The sequence below is a fragment of the Papio anubis genome, chromosome 11 (assembly GCF_008728515.1).
Source record: "Papio anubis isolate 15944 chromosome 11, Panubis1.0, whole genome shotgun sequence".
Classification (NCBI taxonomy): domain Eukaryota; kingdom Metazoa; phylum Chordata; class Mammalia; order Primates; family Cercopithecidae; genus Papio; species Papio anubis.
The window spans coordinates 56,429,121-56,457,042 of NC_044986.1; the positions used below are offsets into that span (position 1 = coordinate 56,429,121).

Sequence of the window (27,922 nt, forward strand, 5' to 3'; positions counted from 1 at the left end):
AAGGGAATGGACATTTACTGAGCACTTATTCTGTAGCAGGCAGAAGTGCTAATGTTTTTATATTCATTGCCTTCTAGCTGAATGAAATGCAGCTGAACATTTTGTTGACTCTATTAATACGTCAAGAAAGGCAGATAGAAAAAAGCCTATCAGGCAGCAAAATCAAATCATCCACTGAAAGACTAAGAGAATTAAGTTCATGTTAAAGTCACTAGCACAGAGCCAGGCACACGGTAAGCACCTGGGGACCAAAGGAAAACCTAGAGACAGAGGATGACTAGGGCATCTCAACCTTCCAGGGGCTTAGATAGCAAACAGAGTGTGCAAAATGGACAATAGCAGATAAATAAAATTATATTTGAGGCCTAATGTGAGTAGAAGTACAGGCTGTGATGCTCACCTATGGAGTCAGGGACTAACCATCTTCCTTGAGGGAAATGTTGCATTTTCAGGTCATTATGACATTGAAGGGAAGGAAGGCCTAAGATGGATGGTATCACAGCTTTGTTCAAAATAACTTTCTATGATGATGGACATGTGATATATCTGTGCCATTGAATAAGACAGTAACCACTAGCTATTGAGTACTTGAAATGCTCTTGAAAATAAAAAAGAAAATTTATTTAAGTCAAAGCTAGTTCCCCAAGTTAGTGGCTACTGAAGTAACATAGCCCAGGTATAGAGAAAACAGAGTTTCCTTTCTCACTGGGGCCCAGAGGCGGTTGAGAGGCCTGGACTCTGGCTGGGAGAGATCTGGTAAAGGGGTTCCCACTTGGGGGAAATGAGATAGACCCTGCAACGCAATCGTCTCTGGTGGCTCAGGAGGGGTCACCAGACGAACTCCAAGGAAGGGGGCACAGCCTGAGGTCTTTGGGGACACTGTTACAGAGGACCTATCCTTCAGCTTTGCCTTTCTGCTTTCAACTCTTTTCATCAGTTCCTGAGTTTTTAGAAAAGTCCTGTTCAGCATTATAGCCTAGATGTAGTTATGCTTTGGGGACTTACAGGAGAAAGTATTACAGGAGAAAGATTGTATTATATGGTTTGGCACCTTGGTGCCTGAACAAATTGGTAGAGTAGGGACTAATAAAGTACTAAGCATTCTCACATTAGTAATAAGTACTAATGGTAGAGTAGGTAACTCAAGTCTGAACCTTCAGGTCCAGCTCATAGTAGATGCTCTATAAATATTGCAAAATTGGATTGAATTTAGAAAAGAAATTCCCAGATAATGCTCATCCATGGATACTGTTTTGCTCATGCATGTGCTAAGCCATGTTGGTCTCAGGTTTGGACAGAACATAAGTCTTTTTTTAAAAAAAAATTTCAACTTTTATATTCAGGAGGTATATGTGCAGGTTTGTTACGTAGGTGTATTGCATGACACTGAAGTTTGGTGTACAAAAGATCTCATCACCTAGGTTGTGAGCATAGTACCCAATAGGTAGTTTTTCAACTCCCCCACAACAGTAGTCCCCAGTTTCTATGGTTGTCATCTTTATGTCCATGAGTACCCCACATTTAGCTCCCACTAATAAATGAGAACATGTGGTACTTGGTTTTCTGTTCCTGCATTAATGTGCTTAGGATAATGGCCTCCAGCTGCACCCATGTTGCTGCAAAAAACATGACTTTGTTCCTTTTTCACGGCTGTGTGGTACTCCATAGTGTATATGTACCACATTTTCTTTATCTAGCCACTGTTGATGGGCACCTAGGTTGATTCTGTGACTTTGCTATCATAAATAGTGCTTCAATGAGCATGTGGATATGTGTCTTTTTGGTAGGACAATTTATTTTCTTCTGAATACATATCCAGTAATGGGATTGCTGGGTTGAGTGGTAGTTTGGTTTAAGTTCTTTGAGAAATCTCCAAACTACTTTCCAATTTGTGGCTGAACTAATTTACATTCCTACCAACAGTGTCTAAGTGCAGAAGAGAAGTCTAATACTTTTATTTTTCCACCAAACAGGCTTAGTAGTTCAAGTATCTAAAAACATTGCTCTCATTTTATCCAAACATTAAAATATCTTAAATAAAGTAACCTTTTATATGATTTAGTAGGATTCTGAATGTGGTCCAATACCTACCAAAACCTTGTATAAAATACCCAATATTTGAAAAAGGTAGTCCAATGGACATGTTAACCAGTCATTGATCTGTGCCATACATGTCAAGTTCTTTCCTACACAACTAGAACATCATAAAGCTAAGTAGCTGGGCCACAGTCTCTCAGCTTCTCTGGGCAAGGTGCCTTCACAGATGGAGATAGAGCAGTCAAAGGCAGTAGGAAGTAGAATTGAGCCTTTTGAAGTATAGTAATTAAAGATATTGCTATAACTATATAATTCTCTGTTCTTAAGGATTCATATGATAAAAATAATGTTTGAGTTATTTCACACAAAAATTGTCTCTATAGGTAACTATAAGATTTCAGTTGTCAAAAATGAAAACTCTATTATCTATGCTTCTCTTTCCACTATATATATCAAAGCTTTTAAGGCCTATATTTATTTTCCATTGTATTTACTGGCTCATTCCTGCTGCTTGGTAACATTTACTTTTTTGGTCCCCTCCTTCACATCTGTATATTTTAATCTGTAAACCACCCGAAATCTTTTTGGAAACAAGTGAGATGCAGAATCCAAACACATAAATCCCTAATCCTTTCACAGATCAAAACAAAAAGTGCTAAATGGCAAGACTAACAGAAGAATGCTTTATTCAATTATCTTCTCAAAATGGGAAGTTGAATAATAATTTACAAGAGAAAGGCCAATGACAAGAGTGAAGATTAGATTAGGTGGTCCATTATATTTGATGAAAAAATTCAGCCAGCAAAGTATTAATCTATCTTCTTCAATCAATAAAGGGAACTTTGCAGGCATCCACATAATATAATTTGGCCTTTTGTTACTCTAGTGCACAAATGCTCCTTACTGGAATGACAATCAGTAGTAGCTCTGGTATGTTTTAGTTACATTCTCTTTCCCAAGAGAGCTAGAATGATTTGCAAAGAGAGCAAGGGTCATGCATAAATTCAGACAGTGTCAGTGCCATCTCAGCAGACTCAGTTCAAAGAATGAAGAATGCTGACGCTGCATTGCAGCATTCAGCAGCTACTGCATTAACTCCCTGCAGCAGACCCATGTGCCTGAATAGATCTCCAAGGATAATCCAAAAGGAAATACTGACGATGTCAGACAGCATATCTTACATAAACATAGTAAAGTTACAATGCAAAAGTCAAAATTGACATCATAATAAAAATTGAAGGAAAGGTGTTATTAAAACAGTTAAGTATGCTATAAATCAGTTACCAGAACTGCTACTCAGGGGTATACATTCACCACTGACTGGGACCTGCTTTACTGCTGCATAAATTAGTTGGCACTACAAACGAACAGAGAAAGCAATTCCTTCCATGGTGTACTCCCTTCAGTCACATCGTGTTTGTTTCTGCCTATTATCGGCTTTGGAAATGAACATCTATTGCATGCAGGAAATGATTCCAGAAGGGTTGTCATACGTGCTCTTCCCCAGCTCTCTTTGCTAGCAGGTGGTCACTCTCTGGGACATTCCCTCAGTCTACGGTGCTATAAAGAACTGCAAGACTTTATCTGCCGTACTTCTTTCTTCACTGATTTAAATTTTCCACTCCCTACTGTATTTTGTCACAGGCAGAAAACAGAAATCGCAGCCCCCCAAGACAAAGGGTGCTGGTGTTCTTTAATCTACTTCTAACTACCTCGTCCATACCTCTCTCCAAACCTGGCTCTGAAGCATATGATTTATGGTTACAATTTGCAGCCAGTTCTCAGCAAATGAGGCTTAATGATGCTCCCTTTATTGCTCTGACTGGATACAATTTGATCCTGTCTGCATTCAGGGGCATCTTACTTTCACCTGCTATTTCTATTACCTTCCTGAGAGAACTATGACCTAGAAAGACCCCATGGAAGCTGGGAAGGGAGAAGCCCCTGAACTATGAAAGTGGAGATGCTAGATTATTATATAATAAAATTGCTACAGATTTGGAACCTAAAATGGATTGCTTGAGGCAGCTGGCAGTTGCCTCAGTTTAAGCTCTTTATAAAGAGTTCTCAGGTACCCTAAAGCCAGTCATTAATCACCCACTGCAGAGAGAAGCATAGCTCGTTGGGGAATATGCAACAGCCCAAGCCTCCTATTAAATAAAATCAAATTCCACCACAGCCTTCAGCTCAGAATGCTATTAGACCTCATTAATTAGGAAAGGCTGGGGAAAATGCATTTCTAGATCAGTGAAAAGTCTGAATTTTAACATATTTTAAACAAAAGCACAGTGTAAGTATTTTAAATCATATATGGTAACTCAGGGAGGTTAACAACATGGGTCTGATGTCTCCACTGATTTTTAATCAATAAATAAGCATCTTTTGTAATTACCACAGTCATTGTTTTAATGCAAATGAACACTTTAGAATCACTTGAAAAAGTCTGAAAATACTGTAATATGTCCTCTTAAATTGCTTAAACATTTCTCTAATCCTCTTGTTTTCAGCAACATCAGGAATTTTCTGAACAAAGGCACAAAGACAAACTTCAAACACTACCCTGACATAAATTTTCTAAATGTCCTATTTAGAAGATGTCACTTAATGAGGTTTTTATTATGCTGTGAATTACAGAAATAAAACCAGAAGAATGCATCTTGAAATGAACTTCAGCTTCAACATTGACACACCCTATTTATACTTGACTTAAAGAAGGGCTTAACTTTGTCCTTCAAAGTGTCAACCTAGGACTTGGATCTGCCACATCAAGGATGTAGTTAATGCAGTAAGAAAAATTGTGAATAACATTGACTGACGCTCTCCAGTCATTTAAACGGATGAAGGCTTTCAGTAAGCCCATGACAACAGGGTAGGAAACAGCGTTTCTATTAGTACAATCTCAGCCTTTATTAATTTTTATAGAACTAATGAATTACAAGAGGAAAAGTAAAATAAACCCCTTTAAGTTACCTAGGGGAGAGAATAGTGGTTAAGAGCTTTGGGGCTCAAATCCTGCCTCTTCCAACCTGCTAGCACTGTGATCCTAAAGCAGCTACTTCTTATCTCTAAGCCTAGGTTTCTTCTAATGTAAAATAAGGATAAATTATAACTTTCCTTATATTAGTATATGTGAGATAAAATGCATAGCCTGGCATCTTACAGTCAGGAACGGCTTCAGAAATGATCTTATTTTCACTCCCGATGCAACTACCACTGTACTGCTGGTGCTGGCATTATACACTATCTCCCTATCTCGTCTAGCTCCATTTCTCTTCTAAGAAGTGAAGCTTCAGCAAAAAATAAGACTTCAAATGCTACGTTCAAAATAACAGTGCTGCTTGATATAGTGTAGATGTATGTCCCCACCCAAATCTCATGTTGAAACATAGTGCCCCATGTTGGAGGTGCAGCCTGGTGGGAGGTGACTGGATCATGGGGAAGGACTTCTCATGAATGGTTTAGCACCGTATGCTTGGTGCTGGCCCCGTGATAGTGAAGAAGTTCTCATGAGACCTGGTCATTTAAAAGTGTGTAGCACTAGTCTTCTTGCTCTCTTGCTCCTGCTCTGGCCATGTGATGGGACTGCCCCTGCTTTGCCTCCTGTCGTCATTCTTAAGTTTCCTGAAGCCTCCCCATGAACTGAGCTGATGCCAGTATCATGCTTCCTGTACAGCCCGCAGAACCAGGAGCGAACTGAATCTCTATTCTTTATAAATTACCCAATCTCAGATACTTCTTTATAGCAATGTGAAAACAGACTAATACACTACTACCGCTGCTGTTAGTGATGATACTACGTCAGGCACTGGCTGAGTGATTTACATATGCCATCTTTTTCAATTTTCACAGTGACTCAGTGAGGGAGAGGATGATATTTTATAACTGTTTATTTAATTTCATAATTCATATTATTTCATCTTATAAATGAGGAAACTGATAGACGCAGGGAAAAAAGTGAAAGCCAAAATTTGAACCCAAGGAGTCTCAGTCAGAGTCTAGGCTTTCAGCCACTACTTCATCCTGCCTCCAGCTTCACTTGTACTTCTGACAGTGTTTCTGATGGTAGCTGAACACCAGTTTTTAAATTGAGGGCAGTGCTACCCTATTTGGATGTACAACCTGCTGTGCAGTGGGCCACATGACATTGTAATCCCTTTCTTCAATGGATATGAGCTTATTCAGGTTACATAACCTTGTTACTCATTACAAAAGTTTGTAGGGGACAGAAGATAAAGGCAAAAGATGGTCTCATTATTTGGGTTCTGTAGTTTAGGCCTCACCCAGATATTCCAGAACATTCCCATTGTAAGGTCAAGACTCTGATCTCTAGAGCACTGAGTGCCATCTGACCAATTTCTAAGAGTTTCAGAAATTTTAACTTAGGGAACCATTTGTTGTCCCCAGCCATGATTCCTTGAATCACATCTTTTATATATGTATTTATATATTTATTTATTATCCATTCCAGCTAGCATTCCTGATCTTGGTTTACCTCTCCTGCTAGGAAACAGGCACACCTACATAAAAGCAAGAACATACACTAGGATGAGTAGAAATCAGAGCCTTCACTGACTGGAAGGACTCTTGGAGGCAATCTGTCCCAACCTTCTCATGTTAGGGAAAGAGAGTATCAAAACATTTCAAATGCTTTAAAGGCATTATACATTGCTGTGCTCTTACCCTTGCGGTGAAGTCCACAGCAGCCGCTCGGTTTAACAGCAATGTGGCTACATTGATATTTCCATAGTGAGCAGCTATGTGGAGCGGAGTGAAGCCACTCTGTAAAGAAAACATAGCAGACGTTCAATTGATTCCTGCCAGCCCCCTGCCTGACAGGCAAATATCATAACCCTACCCAAATAAAAATGAGGAAGCAAAATATGCTGAGGTCTATGTTCCATTCTGTACTAGGTTTCGATCAGTGCCAATTGCTCACAGGGTTTCTAATAAACCCTAAACATACAGGCAGAAGAATAGCCAGGGAGGAACCAAGGGCGGAGACTGAGCAATTTTAGTAATCCAATAACAGAACTATATAAAAGCCAACATTTCAAGAAATTAAGATAGAGATGAGGAAAATCTTTATAGGCGATAGCTTGATTAGTGCCACTGTTTTATTACTGATGATAGAATTGTGCATTGAAACTCAAAATTCAGTTAGTTTATATATTTGATATAGATTCAAATTAACCAACAGTAAATGCCAATTTTAATGACAAAAGCAATTTTGGGGGGAAGAGGTACTACCACAAAATTTGTTTTATATAATGGGCAACTGTATTCCATGAAGAATCCACAAATTAAACTCTTTGTTAGCCAATGCCTATTCAATAACACATTTTTGGATTGTTTATACTAAGGTCATTTTACTTCCTTAAAAAATGCTAAAACATGCAGCAATTCACTTAGTCCCCAAAGATTGAAACCTTATAGGAACTAGATGCATTTCTAATTTGTTAGCAAGCTTCTTAGCCATGCTAGCTATCTCACTGAGTCTTGTAGAAGGGTGGGTCATATTGACGCCATTCTGAAATACCTTTCCTTTTGCTGACACCACAGAGGGTAAGTGTCATGCACAACCCTAAAAAACGAGTCCTGGATGAGTAGAATGACAGGGTTGTCTGCAGCTTTAGATATAGCTGATAAACATCTAAAGTATCCAACTCTTCATCTCACACAGCTCTATTGCAATAACCTTAAGAGTCAAGGATTCCTCATTCTTCTCTTTCAAACACCAGGTTCAGCTGCAGAAAGCCCTGGTAATCAAACTACTGCTATCTTATCTGGCACATGCTCCTTTGGGGAGAGGAGGGATTGGGGATAAAGCAGGTATCTAGCCTACAGAAGGCGATGCAAAGAAGAAGGGAGAGACATGAGGCAGCAGCACTAAGTCATGGGAAAATGATGATGCAGATATAGACTACACGTATATGCATATATATATATACCTCTGTTGTTCTATTCACCACCATCTAGGTTAACACATTTGGAAGCAAAGAGGAGGAAAAAATGAACGGTTAGTTCACTATTGGTGATATGGATTGCAGAAAGCTCATGACAGCTAAGTAATGAGGATGGAAGCTCTGATGAAAGCACAATAGGCACAGAAAGAAAGCTAGACTGAATGATGGGCTATGCAACGGCCTAGTCCAAATGCCACATTTCCGTCACAGAGACTTTCAGGTACCACATGTCAAGACGATGGGAATTTTTGGCTGCGGCTCTCTTGCTGCTGGCATGCTCTCCGCAGCTGATCTACGCTCAGTGCCTGGCCTGTCATCTTGGATATCAACCAGAGGTCTGTGTACACTGTCTTTAGCATTTTGTAATTTTTCACCCTGATGTTTGAGCTGAAGTGTTGAATATATTCCAAAACTATATTCAAAGGAAGGAAATCATCACTGCATAGAAATTGACTTCTTTCAAGGTGGCCTCCCTTTTAGCACGCATAGGGCCACATCCCCCTCATCCCCCAGCTTCTCATGTGAAGGGAGGCTGTGCCTTCAGTGGCTAGCTCAGACACATATTTTTCTTCCCTTCATTGAAATTAAAGGCATGGCATAAGCTTGCCAAGAGGGAGACCGAGTGCTCTTAAAGGTTGCATATCTAACACTGGAGAGTTGCATGACAGGCCCGTGTCCCTCGTGCCTCACCTTTGATTCCACATCCGCATTGTTGTCATTCTGCAGCAGCAGGGCGGCGGCTTTCGTGTCATCTTTTCGGGCCGCAATATGAAGAGCTGGGAGACGCACTTTTCCTTTGGTGTCATTCTCTAGCAGGAGCGAAACGACTTGATCGTGACCTTGTTGCAAAGCCACTGCCAATGGTGTGAAGCCATCCTGCAAATAAATGGATGGGTCAAGATTGGCTCCAATGAATATTTTCTTTTTTATTAAATAACAAATGAGAAGGCAACCAAGTGACCAAGCATCAATTTTTGTTTGGGGTTATTAAAACTAACAACATATTCGAATGGACAGAAAAGTGAAAACATATTTTCAAAAAATATTTATCTATACAACCAAAGTAAAAAACACTAAGAAATTTGTAATAGGTTCATGGGTTTTGGGTTTTCCATTAAAAAGTAATATACATTAATTAGGAAAATTTTGAAAATGTACAAAAATACTACATATAAAAAGTTGCCATAATAGCAATATCCATAAAATAATCTCAGGGCTGGGTGCGGTGGTTCACGCCTGTAATCCCAGCACTTTGGGAGGCAGAGGCGGGCGGATCGCCGGAGTTCAGGAGTTCAAGACCAGCCTGACCAACATGGTGAAACCCCGTCTCTAATAAAAATACAAAAATTGGCCAGGCATGGTGGAGGCCTGTAGTCCCAGCTATTTGAGAAGCTGAGGCAGGAGAATAGCTTGACGCCTGGAGGTTGCAGTGAGCTGGGACCATAGCATTGCACTCCAACCTGGGTGACAGAGCAAGAAAGAAAAGAAAAGAAAAGAAAAGAGAGAAAGGGGAGGGGAGAGAGAGAGAGAGAGGAAGGAAGGAAGGAAGGAAGGAAGGAGGGAAGAAAAGAAGGAAGGAAGGAAGGAAGGAGGGAAGAAAGAGAAAGAAAGCAAGCAAGCAGGCAAGCAAGCTCAGTCTAAATCCAGGCAAAATTTTCAAAGGAGCTCATTTAAATAAGATGTAAAAATTTCCACGGATTTTTAAAAACTGAGATATACGTCTGTCTGGCTCATTACTGTGCCGTGTTGCCTCGCATACTCCTGCTCTGTCAGGATATGTGAATTCATGAACTGTACTCATGGTTGCTTTACAAAAGGTCTATAGAGACTAAGGTCTCTAGAGTTAAGAGAAAGACTCTTGGCTTCTGTGACCAATGAAAGAAGACAACACAAAGATCATGCAAAACATGACTCTTTTTATTTATTCTGGTTATTGTCTTTTTTCTTTTTTAATTTTATTTTAAATTAAAAATTATAATTATAAATATGTATAGGGGTACAAAATGATATTATGATTTATGAATATAATCTGGAATGATCAAATCCAGCTAATTAACATCTTCATCACCACAAATACTTATTTTTTTGTGGTGAGAACATTTGAACTTTATTCTCTCAGCAATTTTGATATGTACAATACATTATTACTAACTCTGTTAACCAAGTTGTGCAACAGATTTCAAAAAAAGCAAAATAAAAACAAAAACTTATTCCTCTTCATTGACCATTACCTCCTGTCTCCCCATTACTACCAGTTCCTAGCCTCTGGTAACCACCATGTTCCTCTGTGCTTCTATGAATTTGATTAAAACATGGCTTTAGAATAAATTCAGATATAAGTGCACACACACATACTCTATACATTTTGAATCTTCCATTTGTGTTACCCTGGGACTTGATAAAGGGGACACAGCTACAGATTTCACTGCAGTTAATTAATGTGTGGATTACCTGGAGTTGCTGAATGTAGAGAAAACAGCACAGAGTAGAAAATCCTAGGACTGGCTCGCAAATTGTTAATTCTGCAATGGTTTCATTATTATATACTCAAAAGGGCATTACTTTTTTTAACAAGAGAACTGGCATGCAAGTGACTTATTATTTTATTTGGATCATGGTATTTATTTCTGTAGTCCTGTGGTATAGAAAAGCATTTGGAAAACACATAGGAGCACATATGCACCTAGGTCTTCCTAAAACATCCCTTTCAACATTCCTTCCCTTGCTAGCATATAGAGAAAGGCTCTCCTAATTCATTTGATTGAATGCAAAGCAGCATACTTATATCCAAGATGTGAAAAACATTGACCTAAAGCTCTTAAGGGACCTTATTGCTCAGTATTGTCCCCTATAAAATCCTTTCGGCCAGTGTCTGTACTGATTCTGGACATACAGACTTAATTCTCCTCTGATACCTGTACTCATGCTATTTCCCCCACCCTGGAATGCCCTCTTCTTTTCTCTATGTATACAAATCCCATCTACCCTCCATGCTTCAAGATCTGGCTTAAATGCCACCTGTTTCTTTTAACTTTACTACCCAAAACAGCAGGAAAACGGAAAACAATAACATAACCAAATCAACTGGAAGGTTATTCCCTGAAGCCTTAAGAAAGACAGCAAACAGGGAAAGACTGGATACGTCCAAGACGTCACCAAAATGATATCATAGGTTTATACCTAAAGACAGGAACTTTAGGATATAATAAGAAAAGTAGTCTACATGTCTATGTAAATAAACACTTTCATTTTCAAAAAGATAGATACACATATCTAATATGTACATATGCAAGCAATCGGGTAAAATGTTATCTCTAGAGAAAATTAACAGAGACTTCTTGCTTTTTATTGTACTTTCTCATTTATGTAATGTATTACTTTTGCAAAAAAAATGCATTGTTTAAATGAGAGTATGGCAAAAGGAAAATTGTGTTTTAAGGTTTAATTTTGCATCTCACTCAAAAAACCTGAATAAAACCTAAGGGGTAAAAATGACAGTCCACTTCTGTTCTGAATCCAAACAAAATGCCTACATTTCCGCTGATGTGAATTTTAAAATTCACAGGACCTATACATAAAGGAAACTACTTTGTACCAGAAAATAAACTGCAACTGAGCCGATTAGCAGTGACAAGAATATGTTTCCTGCATAAGCCAATTAAAGACACAAAGATACCAGCTCTAAGGTGTTAATAGCTAAAATTAGCAGCTCCAGATTTTATTTCAAAACCAAGTTTAAATGGTGTGCTTTGCTTTGTGCAGTTATCCTTAAGAGAAAAATGAGCAGAAAGGAAATGTGATAGAGGCTACTGGTAAAAAGGTCCATCCCCTGATTGCTCAAGGATATCCAGTACCTTGTGAAGTATCTGAAACATAATAGGTGCTTAATAATTACTCATGGAATAAATGAACAAACAAGTATATGGCATGCTTCAGAATGGTAATTAGCAAAAGGAAGGTATATATAAATATATATGTGTATATATATATGTGTGTATATATATATGTAAAAGATACGAGATGCAGTACACAGTAATATAAAAACGTTTTAAAAACCACAATTATACAGAAATCTTGCTACATATATACATATATACAAGATTTGAAGTGTGCCAGGCTTACTGAAAAAAATACATTTGAAAGAATTTGGCAATATCCCACCGTGTAGTGAATTAAAGATTCTATTAAAAATTTGCTATTTAAAGGATTCTTAAATTACCCCCTACTGTTTGTTCTGTAAATACAGACTTCTCTATAAATGACACCAATATTATTGCTAATGAGAGAGCAATACAGTAATTAGAATATCATTTGAATAAAATGTCTTATTTCCTGTTGTTGTTCTTATTCTCCAATACCAATAATCCAAAAGAAGAGAAAAAATTCAAAAGTTCAAACATCTCTAGGTAATTATATGTTGTTTATACAGCAATATAACAGCAACCTCCCTGAAGACATGAACGTGACTTATTAGACACAATGTTTGTTCTTGCCCTTAAAACTACAAACATAACATGAAATTAAATCAATGTAAAGGCATAAAGACTTTTAAAATATATATCCTTTGCCAAAAGACTGAAGTAGTGATTTGAAGACCTCACGTACTATTTTTCTTCAAGTTAGCTGTAGGGCTTCTTTTTGGGCCTTGAAAACTTCAAAAAGTACTGGAGAGCTCTGAGAGTTACTGGTCATTGGTTTACAATCTAATTCAAATCTATTAGCAGTAAATTGGGGTTATGTTTGCTTCTAAAGGAGAGATACTTAGTGATCTGCACATCACAGTGTAAAAAAGTGAGGTACTACACCATCTTCACGAAGAAAGCTATGGAATAACTCATTAGGTTATTTACCTTACTTAGTATTTCCATCCAAAAATGAGGATGGGTTTTCTCTTAGCCAAAAGTCTCTGCCTGTCTCTATTTCCCCTGTCCACTAGGACACCATGTGTGTATCATACTGTGCTTAGAATAGCTACTCTTGAGTGTGAAGAGAGGCACCGTTCTCTGTCTAGCAAATGTTTATTCTGTTTTGTTTGTTTAGAGACAGGGTCTCACTGTTGCTCAGGCTGGAGTGTAGCGACTACTCACAGGTACAACCGCAGAGCACTATATCCTCAAACTTCTAGGCTCAAGTGCATCCTGTCTCTGCCTCCTGAGGGGCTGGGACTACAGGTGTGCGCCCTTGCACCCGGCTAAACCTTTGTTATTTTGATATCAACCAGTAGTTATTTCCTAACTAGCTTTAAGAGTACTATTAAAAAAAATAGTGCATTCTCATGATAAAAATTCCCCAAAGTACTGATGGGTATTAAAAAAAAAAAAAAATGGGTATAAAAATCCCCAACAGTACTGACTGGTTCAAAGGCTCCCTCTGAATTCTCAGGGCAAACCACCGATAACAATCTACTATGGACATTTTCCTTTATCAGTACATAGAGCCTTGTCTCATTTTTAACAGTGCTAACAGCATGTTATTCTATAAATATATGAACATTTATTAACAGGTTTCTTTTTTGTTTCTTTCAAAGTCTAATAGTTCTGAATAAACAGGATTCTTATTGTTGTAAATTTAGATTATTTCTGATTTTTTAAAATTGCCATTACTAATTGTGTTGACAAACATCCTCGCATACTACTTTTGCATCCTAATGCAAATGTATCCATAATATATATTTATATATCTAATATTTCTATAATATAACTTTTTAGAAGTGGAACTGCTAAATAAAAAGGCTTGTAAATATTAGTATTTGATAGTTGCTGCCAAATGTTCTGTAAAGGTGTTGTAACCAACAATCAATTTCACCAGCATTGTAGGAAGTTCTGGTTTCCTCTCCCCATCAAATTTTTATTTTTAGTCTCATGGGCAAAAAGATTAGATCTTATTTTTTTATCTGATTAATAAATTAGTATTTCTTTGACTATAAATGAGGATGAGAATTTTTCATATATTTGTTTGCTTGTGTGAGCTATCTCTTAATTTATTTAGTGGTTTCCCTAGAAGGTATAGTCTCAAAAACTAAGTGAGATTAGATGCAGTTTCTGTATTGCCATCTTTTCTGTGCCACTTAGGAAGCACATCAGCATGCAAGCAAGAGTAGTGGTTTATAATAGGGATAACCCTGCATCTACCCTAATTCACTGTTTTGTTAGAAATAAAAATTACTCAAATGTTGATCCTCTATTATTAGCAATAGATTTCTGGTGACACGCTTAAGTGACTCCAGTCCTCCATCCAGATTAGTTTAAAAAATAAACAACATTACCTAAGACAGTACCAATGGCCTAAATCACTTTCTATTTTTAAATAATTCTTCTAGACTGCAAAGATTCCTTTTCTTCAAATACCACATCTATTTAATACTTAAAAATGTGTCATAGTTTTGGTTGGGCATGGTGGCTCACACCTGTAATCCCAGCACTTTGGGAGGCCGAGGCGGGTGGATCACAAGGTCAGGAGTTCAAGACCAGCCTGGCCAAGATGGTGAAACCTCATCTCTACTAAAAACACAAAAATTAGCTGGGTGTGGTGGCGGGCACCTGTAATCCCAGCTACAAGGGAGGTTGAGGCAGGATAATCGCTTGAACCCAGGAGACGGAGGTTGCAGTGAGCTGAGATCACACCATTGCACTCCAGCCAAAGCAACAGAGCAAGACTCCAAAAAAGTATAGTAGTTTTATTTATAAGTATGAATTAAGTCTCATTAGTTAACTTAACAAATGTATAAATTCAATCATTATAATTAGGTTAACTTAAATTTGGAGAAACAATGTAAAACTAATGTTTTATTGAAAAGACAGTTCCCATCAATTATTCCAAAACAATGATTGCCTTCGCCTATAAGGCAAAATTGTAAGAGTCAGAAAAGAATTCTCAAGCAAATATGTAAAATATTTAAATAATAGCATAATTATAGCATAGAATCGGGCATTTAAGAGCAGAAAGGGTATCTATGCAACAGAAGATTTTTAAAGATTAAAAGTAGACTTATAGTGGTGTATTTCATAAAACTTACGAACCCACACATTAATATAAAACATAAAACTTCAATTGAAATACTAGTAGGACAAATTCACAACTCCAGGTTTTCAAAACGCCCTGTAAATATGTGAACTTACCCACAGGAACAAAACAGTGTCTTACCTCTGTGGCTAGGCTCTGACTTGCACCGTTGTCAAGAAGAAACTTGACAACTTCCAGGTGATTTTCCTGGGCTGCCATATACAATGGCGTGAAACCATTCTGAAAAATAAGAAAAACAAATGTTTGTCTGCAGCCTTCCAGAGACAATCTATTTTTCCATGATACTCATGATTTATGCTCCAAGAAGTGCTCACATACAATAACTTTAATGATACTTTCATATAGATATAAATATTTATTAGAAAACCCAAGCACCATAGCTTAAGCTAAATTCCTAATCTGTGTAATTCAAAATTATATTTCATAATTCATAATTTGGGTATAGATCATAGTTAATAGTTCATAGTTAATAGTCCAAGTATAATTGAAAGCAATTTACCCACTTTAAATAAATAAGTTCACTCGCTTAGTCATCAACCACTTACTGAGAGCCTACCATGAGCAAGTATTTTACTAGATGCTATGAGAATATGAAGAAAAACACATTTAGTCATTGTAGCTCCCAAGCATCAATTTTCTGTTTTAAATAAACATGTAGTATTTTCACACAAAAGTAAGCATCTGAACTAGTTGAAACTAGTTCAGGGAGGAATTTATATTAATCTCAAATAGCTTCAAAGTTACCACAGATGTGATCTTTTAGAGCAAAACAGAAATGCCAATTTGCTTAATGGTATGATTCAATCTAATTCATAGTCTGTTTTTTGTAGGTCTCCTTCCTTTGTATTTTTTGTCAAGGTAGTTTTATGTTCAGAATACATATATCCACGCATATTATACATACATACATATGCACATATATTTAGTTTGTGTGTGTGTGTGCCTCTCTGAAATATGCATCAATGCTCAAAGAATTTGGATTTAAGCAAATTAATATACATACTTCATCTTAAGTTTCTTATTAAAAATATGTTGCATATACATTTGTTCTCTAGAAGAATGTATTTCATATCTATGAAATCCTATACTATTTTAAAATCTTATTGCAAGATATAAGCATCAAACAATTTTCAAACTATAATAAATTGTTTTATTATTATTATTTTGAGACAGGGTCTCGCTTCATTGCTCTGTGTCAAAACAATAATAAAAAACCAAAAACAATGGAGTGCAGTGGTGCCATCACAGTTCACTGCAGCCTTAATCTCCTGGGCTCAAATGATCCTTCTGCCTCAGCTTCCCAAGCAGCTGGGGCTACAGGCATACACTGCCACACCTGGCTAATATATTTTTATTTTTTTATAGAGACTGGGTCTCCCTGTGTCACCCAGTATGGTCTTGAACTCCTGGGCTCAAGCCATCTGCCTGCCTTGGACTCCCAAAGTGCTCGATTACAGGTGTGAGCCACCGCACCCAGCCAGTAAATTCTTTTTGAATATACTTTTCAGAATGCAGTTCTATTTAACTGAATGTCCTAAACGTTTTATTGTATACATTATGCAATTTCAAAGAATAAAAGTAAATATATTCTAAATGACAATGTTACCAAATATTCAACCTTTTGTGATTCAAAAGGTTCAGGTTCATTATTATAAATATCAACTACTATACAATTACTTTGCTTATCCATAAGTTCAGCCTCTGGTAAACACACTGCTTTTGGCTTATAACTGAGAGTTAGAAAGTAAGTTAAAAAGATCCTTCAGCAGATAAATATGATGCCACATAACAAATCACCATGGCTATGTACTTATCAGAGAGTTCCTCTATTCTACTTCCTCTATTTGGCACAGAATTGTAACAAGTTAGGTGATCTAGTTGCCAAGCTCAAGATTAGAAACACAAAATTAGAGGCAGTGATATGCAACATCACATTCAATCTTCTTCCTTTTAAATTGTCTACCTGATAATATCTCTGGAGTCTGTTGTTACTCTGTTTTATCGTGAAAGATTCTACCACATTTAAACATGAAGCATGGAGTACTTGGAACACTGTGTGTGTGTGTGTGTGTGTGTGTGTGTGTGTGTGTGCGCGCGCGCGCGCACGCCCATAGGTCCGTGTGTCTTTCATCTTTGTCCCTCCCCCCAGCGCTATGACGCTATGAGTGAAACTGAAAGGGAGTTGAGGATTACTCTCATCATATTGCTATTTTCTCATTTTCTAATTGGACTAAAATGAAAGATCATTACATCCTTAGTTAATTTAAATATTCTTTAAGCAACAAAACAAAAAAGAAAATAAAAGAAAGTCAAAACCAGTATGGCTTTTTCTCATAGCTAAACTAAGTGTCGATCTTCCCTCATCAAGTGCACTCTCTGAAAGCCGAAACTTCCAGAGGGCTGGTTCAGAGTTTTAGAAGTTTTGTTTTTTGTTTTTGCTTTTGAGACGGTGTCTCGCTCTGTCGCCCAGGCTGGAGTGCAGTAGTGAAATCTTGGCACACCGCAACCTCCACCTAACAGGTTCAAGAGACTCTCCTGCCTCAGCCTCCCAAGTAGCTGGGACTACAGGTGCCCACCACAACACCCAGCTAATTTTTGTATTTTTAGTAGAGGTGGGGTTTCAACATGTTGGCCAGGATGGCCTTGATCTCCTGACCTCATGATCCGCCTGCCTCGGCCTCACAAAGTGTTGGGATTACAGGCGTGAGCCACCACACCCAGCCTTGTTTTTTTTTTTTTATTCCAAAATAAGCATTTTTCTCTCAGACATGAATATCAACAAGATATTTATGTCAAGACAAGTAACGCCAGTTCATTCTCAACTTCAAGATAGAGGTCTGCTGTGGTCCGAGATTGCCTAAGAAACACTAGTCTATCCACACATGTCTGGCTCTAGTGAGTGTTCACTGTTCTCACAGTTTCTTTCCAGAACCAACCATTTCAGGATCCATGAAGAAAGCCCAGACTCAGGCACTGGGTTTTAAGGTAATGCTTTCTTACAGACCTGGAACTTCTCGAGAATTATTCTTTTTTTTTTTTTTTTTTGAGACGGAGTCTCACGCTGTTGCCCAGGCTGGAGTGCAGTGGCGCGATCTCGGCTCACTGCAAGCTCCGCCTCCTGGGTTCACGCCATTCTCCTGCCTCAGCCTCCTGAGTAGCTGGGACTACAGGCGCCCGCCACTGCGCCCGGCTAATTTTTTGTATTTTTAGTAGAGACAGGGTTTCACTGTGGTCTCGATCTCCTGACCTTGTGATCCGCCCGCCTCGGCCTCCCAAAGTGCTGGGATTACAGGCGTGAGCCACCGCGCCCGGCCGAGAATTATTCTTAAGAGGCACGACTCTGAAATCATTCTACATGCCCTGCTTTACAATGACAGAAACTGAGATGCACAGAATTAGGACTACTTAGAAATATTTGTAGACAAGAGTCACAGCAAGATGCAGTCCTGTAATTAATTGTTTTCCTTTTCCACAATAGCCTTCCACCTTCTTTTTGAGTGCTTGCCATCCTAAGATTATTACCTGAAAGTTGGTCATTTTCTGAATGGTTACATACTTGCTTGTTTTTTGATTTTAAAAATATTTTTTATTGATACATAATTTGCATATCATAAAGCTCACCTTTTTAAAGTGTACAATTTAGTGGCTTTAAGTATATTCATAAAATTGGGCAACCCTTCCCACTATCTAATTCTAGAATATTTTCATCACCCCAAAAAGAAGCCCTACATGCCTTAGTAATCACTCCCCATTTCCCCCTAGTAACCACTAATGCACTTTCTGCCTCTACAGTTTTTCCTATTCTGGATATTCTACATACACAGAATCATACAATATCTGTCCTTGAATGGTCTGATACTATTCCTTTCATTTTTTAAGAGATAGTGATATGGTTTGGCTGTGTCCCTACCCAAATCTCACCTTGAATTGTAATAATCCCCAGGTATCAAGGGTAGGGCCAGGTGGTGATAATCATGGAGGCAGTTTCCCCCATACTGTTCTTGTGGTAGTGAATAAGTCTCATGAGATCTGATGGTTTTATCAATAGGAGTTTCCCTGAACAAGCTCTCTTGCCTGCCACCATGTAAAACGTGACTTTGCTCCTTATTTGCTTTCCACCATGATTGTGAGGCCTTCCCAGCCATGTGGAAGTATGAGTCAATTAAACCTCTTTCCTTTATAAATTACCCAGTCTCGGGTATGTCTTTATTAGCAGCATGAGAACAGACTAATACAGATAGGGCCTTGCTCATATTGCCCACCCTGTTGTGTAGTGGTGTGATTATACCTCACTGCAGCCTTAATGTGGGCTCAAGTGATCCTCCACCCTTAGCTTCCTGAGTAACTAGGACTATGGGAATGCACTACCATGTCTGGCTTTTTCATTTTTATTTTTGTGGAGATAGGGTCTCACTATATTGCTGAGGCTAGTCTCAAACTCTGGCCTCAAGTGATCCTCCTGCTTTGGCCTCTCAAAGTGCTAAAATCGCAGGCATGAACACTGTGCTTGGCCTTCTTATGCTATTTCTGCTATCTATATTGATAAAATGTTTTTGGTGAGTGTTTCATGGTGGAAATTTCAATTTTATAGTAGTCATTTGTAGTGCATGGGTGTTTGTTTTATTTTGCTTTAGTTTTGGTCATCAGTGCCCACACACCTGGTTCCCTTTCAGGACAATGTCACCCCTATTTTCTTTCAGAGAATTACCTATTCCCCATTATGCAGGTAGGACTTGTCCTGGAATGGACTGAGACAAAGACGCTTGCCCTTCATTAATCACAGGGTAGACACACAGGCAGGCTATCTTCTGTTTTCTCTTTTAGGTCCACCCTTGATTCTCCCTCTCCAGCTTTGATTGACCTGCAGGAACCAGGTTAAAGCAATCCTACTCTCTTGCTTCTCGCCATGTTCTCCCACTCTCCGCTCCAGCTATTGGGTTTCCAAAGCTTTCTGAAAGCTTCCTTAGCTTTCCATTCTCTGTGTTCCTCAACTAATTCCAACAAATTCCCTCTTGTGCTTAAGTTAGTTTCTGTTCCCGTAATTCAAATAACACCCCAAATTACAAATTTTATCTTTCGAGAAATGGTCAAGATATGAGAACCCATACATACCATTTACTTATGATTCTAGAGAGAAAATCAGAAGTGTCCTTTGGAAACAGTGAACAAAAATATTGCCAACACTCCCTAGCTCAAAGAGGTTGAGGCACCATTAACTCAATGTGTTGTCATTAGACAACCTAGAGCCATAATTGTTTGCTGTGAAATAGCACGTGGGTTGGAGAATGGTCAGATTTCAAAATAAGAGGAAAAAGTATACCACTGTTTTTATAATTCCTAACTTAGAACATTTCCAAAACAAAGCTAGCTAAAAAGGAATATATGGGTGCCCAATTTGCATTTTCTTTTCTGTAGCAACAACAGATTAAATTCTCAAAAGGCAGAGCAGCTTAAGATGGAATGAGTATGCTATTTGAAGTCTGATTTTATCCAATATATTCAATACCTTCTGCTCTGAATGTTTATAGTGGTGCTATTATAAGCATGCAAATCTGCAGACTTATAATTTTGTAGATAGTACCGAGGCATGCTGTCTAATACACATCAAAATAAAATAATAAGTATTCCTATGACTTCATTTGGAGAAGGGCTTAAATTTCATCTATGAAATTTTTCTATTCATTCTAATTTTCTATGGCCAACCTTTGCACATCACTAAGTGCTGTCCTTAATTAAGATGTTAAGGTCATGGTGAAAGATTTGCATTGATTCATATATGTTACTAATTTTCGTGAAGGTCAGTTAGATTAGAGGTGCAATATAAGGTCACAGAGGCTCAAGCTGAACCATATCCAAAGTCCCATACTTGTACTGTCTAACTTTGTCAGGATCCGACTTTCCCACCATAGGGAATATCAGAGTACCCAGGAAGACCAAGGAGGAACTAGTTAACCTAAAGGGTCTTACCTTTGCAAACGCCACTAGGAAAATCTGTTCATTTAAAACACTTTGGTAGTTAAAATATTATTGGAAACAGACTTTGCTTCTTTATAAATTCAGTTGGTATTTCATATTATAACGACAGTGAAGGAGGGAAGAGTAGGGGATGTCATTTGACTGTGCAGTTTGAGATTTTTCAATAGCAAACATTGTTAACCATTGTTGTATATCTAGTATAAAGTATTAAGGACTTAATAGAATTCTTTATAATCACAATTTAGTCAATTCAATTTCTTTCTTAGAGTAGGACTAAATGATTACTGGAATGTTAAGTACTAAAAGAAAGAGTTAACTTGTTAAGACCTAAGATCAAGGCAATGACAAAAATTACTTTAAAATCTACAAATTCCTAGTTTATAGAGCCTTGGTTTATAAGATGAGAACTTGATATTGCCCAATGTCATTTTTATGTTTAAGATAAGGAGAATTTCTATAGTAAAGAAGAGTAAGGGGCTCTTTTCACACTATTTTGTGTTGGCTATTAAATATTGCTTACAGGTTAAAATTTCATGTCAACAGAGATGCTGTCTGTCTTGAATATTAATATTTCTGTACTGTTTTAAGGGCTGCTTCCTAAATGGAGTTGACATCATTGCTTGTTACTCTTTATAACAGTTCCTACTGAAGAGTTGTTACCAGGAATTATCATAGAAACTCCATTCCTCTGCAAGGTCATGTCATTACTTATTCCATTCACAGAACAATGCAGTTCAGAAGGCATATGAGGGCAGGTGTTCAGATGAAGGGGGAAATGCTTTGCTGTGCCATGTGTGGCTGGTAATTCCAAGCACAACTGTAAGTAACAGGGAATTTCACATATTCTCTCTTACTGCATCATCAGTGTGGAATGTGTACAAATTGAAATTAGAACTGATTAGGATTTTATTTCAACTGCAGCTTCTCCCAAGCATTGCCAAGCCAGTTCAAAACTATGGCTAATCTAAGCGTTAGTCAATAATGGATGTGATGTTTGAAAGAAGGAGGTCGATTTTTTCCTCCCTTGAGAAAATAATAAAACAAATGAAAATGGATTAAAGAATTTTCCCACTATCTCAGAGCTTAAAAACTACCTAGCCATAATTCAGTAAAATATTATTGGGGTATTTTGAAAAGCATCCATTTAAAAGCATGATGCTTCTATTATAGTAAGCTGGTCTGTATCTCTCTCAAAGTACCATACTTGCTGCTCTTCAATTTTACACCATTCCTTTCTAGAAAAACGTTATTAATCCAAGGGAACTCTCCTAGGGAATCAGAATAATTGGCATAGATCATGTAACAAAGGTCCAACCACAGGGAACTAGAATGAATTTAGAGCAAATATACAAGAACCATGCAGTTGCAAGCACTGTGCAGTTTCTTTTCTTTCACTCTGACATTTGATGGCATCAGAGCTATCATTGCTATGTCTGTAGTAAACAGGGGAGGAAGTCACTACAATTCTGTGAACCCATAAAACAGAGGAGACTCCCGATATCCAAAGATAATCAGTACTGGAAAAATCAAGTGCATTTAAAATGGAGAGCAAAAGGCCATAGTAAATAATCTTTTTAAAGTTTGATTCAGACTTACTCTTAAAAGATAAAACTGGAAATTATAAAAATAGGCTTATATGATTTAATAAAATGTAAGTTATAACTGGATTCATGTATAAGTTCTCAGAATGAACAAAGACTAAACCAAGTGTTATTTTTCCCAACAAAATGATATATGTCAACATTCTTCACTTTTTAATTTTCATAGCATAAGCAAAAAAGACTGTCTTTTGGGAGAAGTATTTGCCATCCAGAGATCTCACTTATCTTTTTGTCTTCATTTAATCTATGTACTTTCAAATCATTCTTATATGAAACAGCTGTCAGGAAATCATCCTAACTTTTCACATGCTTCCTAGCCTAATGCTGCCAGAGTACTGCGTACCCACAGCTCAGCTGTGCACCCAGAAGTTCTCCAAATCACTTTCCTTGACTTGAGGAAACTTAGTGTCTTTGTCAAAACTTGCAGTTTTGTTCTGCAATCAATTTGTTCAATATCTAACACCCCTGGGAGACACTGACAAATAAGGATGGAAGTCAGCATTCGACTGGAAGGAATGTTTGAGTGGGAACCAGTTTTAAATGCGGTCATGTTCTTAGTGAATATTTTTGAATTACAATGATGTTTACTTTCCTACATGACCTGTCTGTGGAGACTCAAATAATGAATACTTGAATAATGAGGACCTATATTTTTAAACAAAATAAAGCAACGTTAATTCTTCTAGATTCGAAGTCTGTCAAATGATAACCTATTGGTGTTCCTCTTAGAAATTCATGAAAGACCATGAAAGATTTATCGAACCTATGTTCATTACAAAGAATCTGAAAATTTTTAAACTTGAGCACTTTTAAAGCTCCTTCTGCTTGTTTTTAAAAAGATCGAACCTAAGCTAGCATCACAAAATAGTGTAAGACCCTGCATTACAGATACCCTTTAAACATTCGTATCTATGACTAGTATCTTTTATAGACAGACCGCTTTAAAAACCTCTCTCTCTCACATATATATATATTACAAATGAAAACACACATGAATTTAAATAATCTGCAATAATTTAACTTTTTTTTTTTGAGACAGAGTCTTGCTCTGTCACCCAGGCTGGAGTGCAGTGATGCAATCTCGGCTCACTGTAACCTCTGCCTCCTGGGTACAAGTGACTCTCATGCCTCAGCCTCCCAAGTAGCTGGGATTACGGGCATGTGCCATGACGCCAGGCTAATTTTTTTGTGTTTTTAGTAGAGACAGGGTTTCACCATGTTGGCAAGGCTGGTCTCAAACTCCTGGCCTCAAGTGATTTGCCCACCTTTGCCTTCCAAAGTGTGCAATAATATAACTTTTTAAATATAGTTCTTAAATATTGTGTTCTTAGAGAACATATGAACTAAGCAGGCACCTGACCCAAAGAATATTGCTTGTAAATGATAACACAATGTCTATGGCATGGAATTGTAGACTTACCTGAGATTGTGCATTGACATTGGCTCCATTTGTAACCAAGACTTTTACCACCTCTGCTTGCCCAGCCAAAGATGCGATGTGCAATGCTGTGTTTCCTTTCTGTGAAATGAAAGTCAAGATTTATCAACTCATCGACCTTTTGAATTTTTCTGTTCTTCCCAAAAAGAACACATTTGACAAACACCTTATGAGAGTTGTGCCCCCATTCTTACTGAGGGCTGAATACTCACAGAACATAGTGAGTTGTACAAAAAGCATTAGATACATGATACTGACCTTTGTAGCTGCGTCCACATTGGCTTCTCTCTGTAGCAGCTCAGAAACAACTTCTACATGGCCTTCTTTGGAAGCAAGATGGAGAGCGTTCAACCCATTCTGATTAAAAGTAAAGGAAAAGCTTTACTCAGCAGGCTGAAAATAGAGCAGTAAACAGTCTACCAAGGACTCCTGAGCTATTATAATGTCCCACCTGATGACCACTTGTATGTGTGCAGTGCGGGAACTTGAATCTTGAATTAGGAATCAAAGTACTTGAAAACCAGATGGGTTGTTCTGTTATCACTGTTTACTAAATTTTAGAAATTAATTATTAAGGGACATATGCCAACATTTCTGAATGTTCCTCTAACGGAATAATTTGACAATGACAAGCTGATAAAATTCTATGGAAAAAAAAAGAACTCACAAAAAAATAAAGTCTTTAAGGACTTTGAAGTCTGGATTTTTAGAATTTTAAGTAAAAAATTCAATAATAACTCCAACTAACCTGATTGCAAATGTTGATGTCAACTCCATTTTTTATGTAGTCGAGGGCCTTTTCGAGGTGTCCAGCTCTAGCTGCTCTTAAGTAACTTGCATTGGCATCAGACTAAAATGGAAAAGAAAAACATTTTGATGAGAAAAGAAGCTAGTATGCATGTTTATAAACTATCCAGCTTAAGGTCCAAACTAAAATAATTGAACTCTTATTTCTAACAATGAAAATATGAATAAAAGTTCTTTGCAAAAAGAACCAAGAAAAGGACGCATTTTTTAGAAGTTAGCTTCAAGAGTACAATGTTATCCCTTGTGTGATGTCAGAGTTCATTCTGAATTGACAGAGAAAATTTCCTGTAATGTACAGGCACCTTAAATCAACACACAATTTCCAGAGGGAAAAGAGAAATTCTGTAAGTTATTGATAATTACATTATGAAGACCCCACTATTTTCTTGTAGCAGAAACGTAACATCTATTCCTTTTATCCATATCTACTACAGCAAGTTTTTCAATTAATAGATTCAAAATGGCATTCTTCTTCTTCTTCTTAGAGGCAGGGTCTTACTCTGTTGCTCCGGCTGGAGTGCAGTGGTGCAATCACAGCTCACTGCAGCCTCGAACTCCTGGGCTCAAGTGATCCTTGGCCTCAACCTCCTGAGCAGCTGAGACTATAGACATGCGCCACCATGCCAGGCTACTTTTTTAGTTTTTAGAGACAGGGGTCTCGCTATGTTCCCAGGCTGGTCTTGAACTCCTGGCCTCAGGCAATCCTCCCACCTTGGCCTCCGAAAGTGTTGGGATTATAGGCATGAGCCACCATGCTTAACCCATTTTATGTTGTACTTAATAGTCTAACAGAAATTTGCAGGCAATGATGTTCTACTGGATTTTCCTACAGTACATAGCCATATGTTGGAGCAGCAGCAGAAAGGAAGAAATATATATAAAATTTTAAAACAAGACGTGTAATTCACTCACTGAAAGCTTGCAGCTTTTAACTACTGCTAAACTCTCACATCTATAATTTCATAGTTGAAACCACCTGCTATTGAAATCTTTGATAGAAAGATGGTGAGGGGAAAGACACTGCAAAGCTGGGCCTGCAAAATCTGTAAAGAAGTATTGCTTAATACAGTACAATACAAAAGCAGGTTTTCCTGAAAGAGCAGCCAGATACATCTTGTCACCAGTTATAAATGCAATCATGCAGGGTATGGCTTAAAAGAGAAAAGTGTCTTCTATCAGCCATATGGTAAACACTGCCTTCAAACACTTTGTTCAAATGCCGCCTCATCCGTGAAGCCTGCCCAGACCCCTCAGGTGGAGTTTAGTTTCTCAATGCTCCCAGTATTAATTTCATTGAACTCGCTTTGTATTTACCACACAACATCACAGATTTTGGTATACCTGTCCTTCTTCCACTCTAAATTATCAGCCCCTTCAGAATATGCAGAGGAGGCAGATTAAGGAGCAGGCAACTGGACAGCAGCCAAGATGCCAGTCTTTAAGACAGGAATGCTAATTCTTTCATGGAAATGTAATTGAGTAGAAGAAAATTCTACCCCTCAGAAGGGTCTTTGGTTCCAGTGTGGGTCATTTCACTAAGAATCAACTTGCTCAGAACCTCAGAGGCGAGGCCACTGCCTCTGCAGTCACCTGCCCCCTTCTCTTTTACAGTCGTGAGCCTTTCTCAATCACTACTGTGCCTCTAAATTGAGGCTTCTCAGCCTCAGCAGTATTGACATTTTGATCTGAATAATTCTTTGCTGTAGGGGACTGTCCTGTTCATTGTCCAATGTTTACCAGCATTTTCTACTGACCAGGTGCCAGTGGTATCCCCTATTTCTGATAACTAAAAGTGTCTCCAGAATTGCCAAATGTCCCTTGGGGGAGGGGGGCAAAGTCTTCCTAGTTGAGAACCACTGCTTTAAATAAACAGTAACCCAACTTACATAAAGATTGTATGCTTAAGGAGGCTTCACTCTTTGGCCTGTTTGGGTTGCCACAAGCCTTGACTCAGCACAAGGCAATGTGACTCCATGTGTAATCTTCATCTTACTGTTTCCCCTGCAACTGGAAGCATTCTTGGCATATAGCAAGTGCCTATAAGTGTTTTGGGAATGAACGAATCAACAAACAAGTAAATTGGGTGGAAATAACTATTAATCAAATTATTGCCTGGAATAATACAAGAGGCTTTATTAGCAGCAGCAGCAGCAGTTTAAGTTGAGAATCTGATAGATACAAAGGTGAATACCAGATAAACTAAGTCACCGAGTCAGGTGTCTGAGAGCACACATAGCTATTACTTAAAATAACATAAAATTGGAATTTGAGATAAGCATGAAAATCATTTAATCAGAGCAGAGGTTTAGGCAGATGATAAGAGATAAAGGTTCAAGTTAAACAAAGGACGAATCAAAGTTTCCAGGGATTTAAAGAAAAACAGAATGCAGTTTTTAAAGAGGATCACTATTTAGAGGTTAGTTTTTTGTTTATAAGTTCAGTTAGAACTAAATTAGCTACGCAAGGATGGCTCATTGCACCATAAAATATCATCTTCTTTGTGCCTGTTCAATGACTTATCAGTGAATTTGCCCAGAAGGGCTCTGATGCCGTTCTGGGAACAAATGACATCAGTCTGCCTGGATATTTCAACTGCCAGAGATAACAACTGTGAGTTAAGCATCCCAAACTCCAATGTGGAGTGCATAACAACAGCAGCTAAAGAAGTTAAAAAAGAGGTGTTGGAATTCAAGAAGAAAAGCCTTTGAATTGATCCCTTATCTGGAAAGATTTAATAATTCCATACACTGTCCAATTTCCTCTCAAGTTTCCTCAGAATTTTCCCATCCAAACCTCTAAAACAAAACAAAATCAGTATAAAACAAATCTTTGAATTCAGTGGTTCTCTACCTATTTGGGATCTGGATTCTTCCGAGACTAATAAAGGATGGTGAATGAATTATCTTCCATCAACAATTGCACATACACACGCCAAATCTACACCTGCATACACAATTTGCACATAATTTCATGTGGCTCAGGAGCGCTACGCCTGCTCATGAACTTGCATTTAAGAATTCCTGCTCTACTGAAACAAATTCTCTGGTGGACGCCTTCATTATATCTATTTTATTCAA

The 27,922-nt window shown here is 37.9% G+C and overlaps 1 protein-coding gene across 33 annotated transcripts in view; it reads right to left on the minus strand.

Annotated features, from left to right (window-relative positions):
* Window positions 1–27,922, minus strand: part of ANK3 (ankyrin 3) — a 704,392-nt gene that overhangs the window by 225,179 nt on the left and 451,291 nt on the right. For 25 of the 33 annotated variants that reach the window (XM_031652632.1, XM_031652636.1, XM_031652640.1 and 22 more), the window contains 7 exons: window positions 24,787–24,888; window positions 24,297–24,395; window positions 24,021–24,119; window positions 15,144–15,242; window positions 8,691–8,876; window positions 7,986–8,009; window positions 6,718–6,816 (listed from right to left, as the gene is read on the minus strand). In XM_031652632.1, the coding sequence (XP_031508492.1) occupies window positions 6,718–6,816; window positions 7,986–8,009; window positions 8,691–8,876; window positions 15,144–15,242; window positions 24,021–24,119; window positions 24,297–24,395; window positions 24,787–24,888 (708 nt within the window). The remainder of the gene's footprint in view (window positions 1–6,717; window positions 6,817–7,985; window positions 8,010–8,690; window positions 8,877–15,143; window positions 15,243–24,020; window positions 24,120–24,296; window positions 24,396–24,786; window positions 24,889–27,922) is intronic. The other 8 variants (XM_031652653.1, XM_031652651.1, XM_031652649.1 and 5 more) reach the window with 1 other exon arrangement.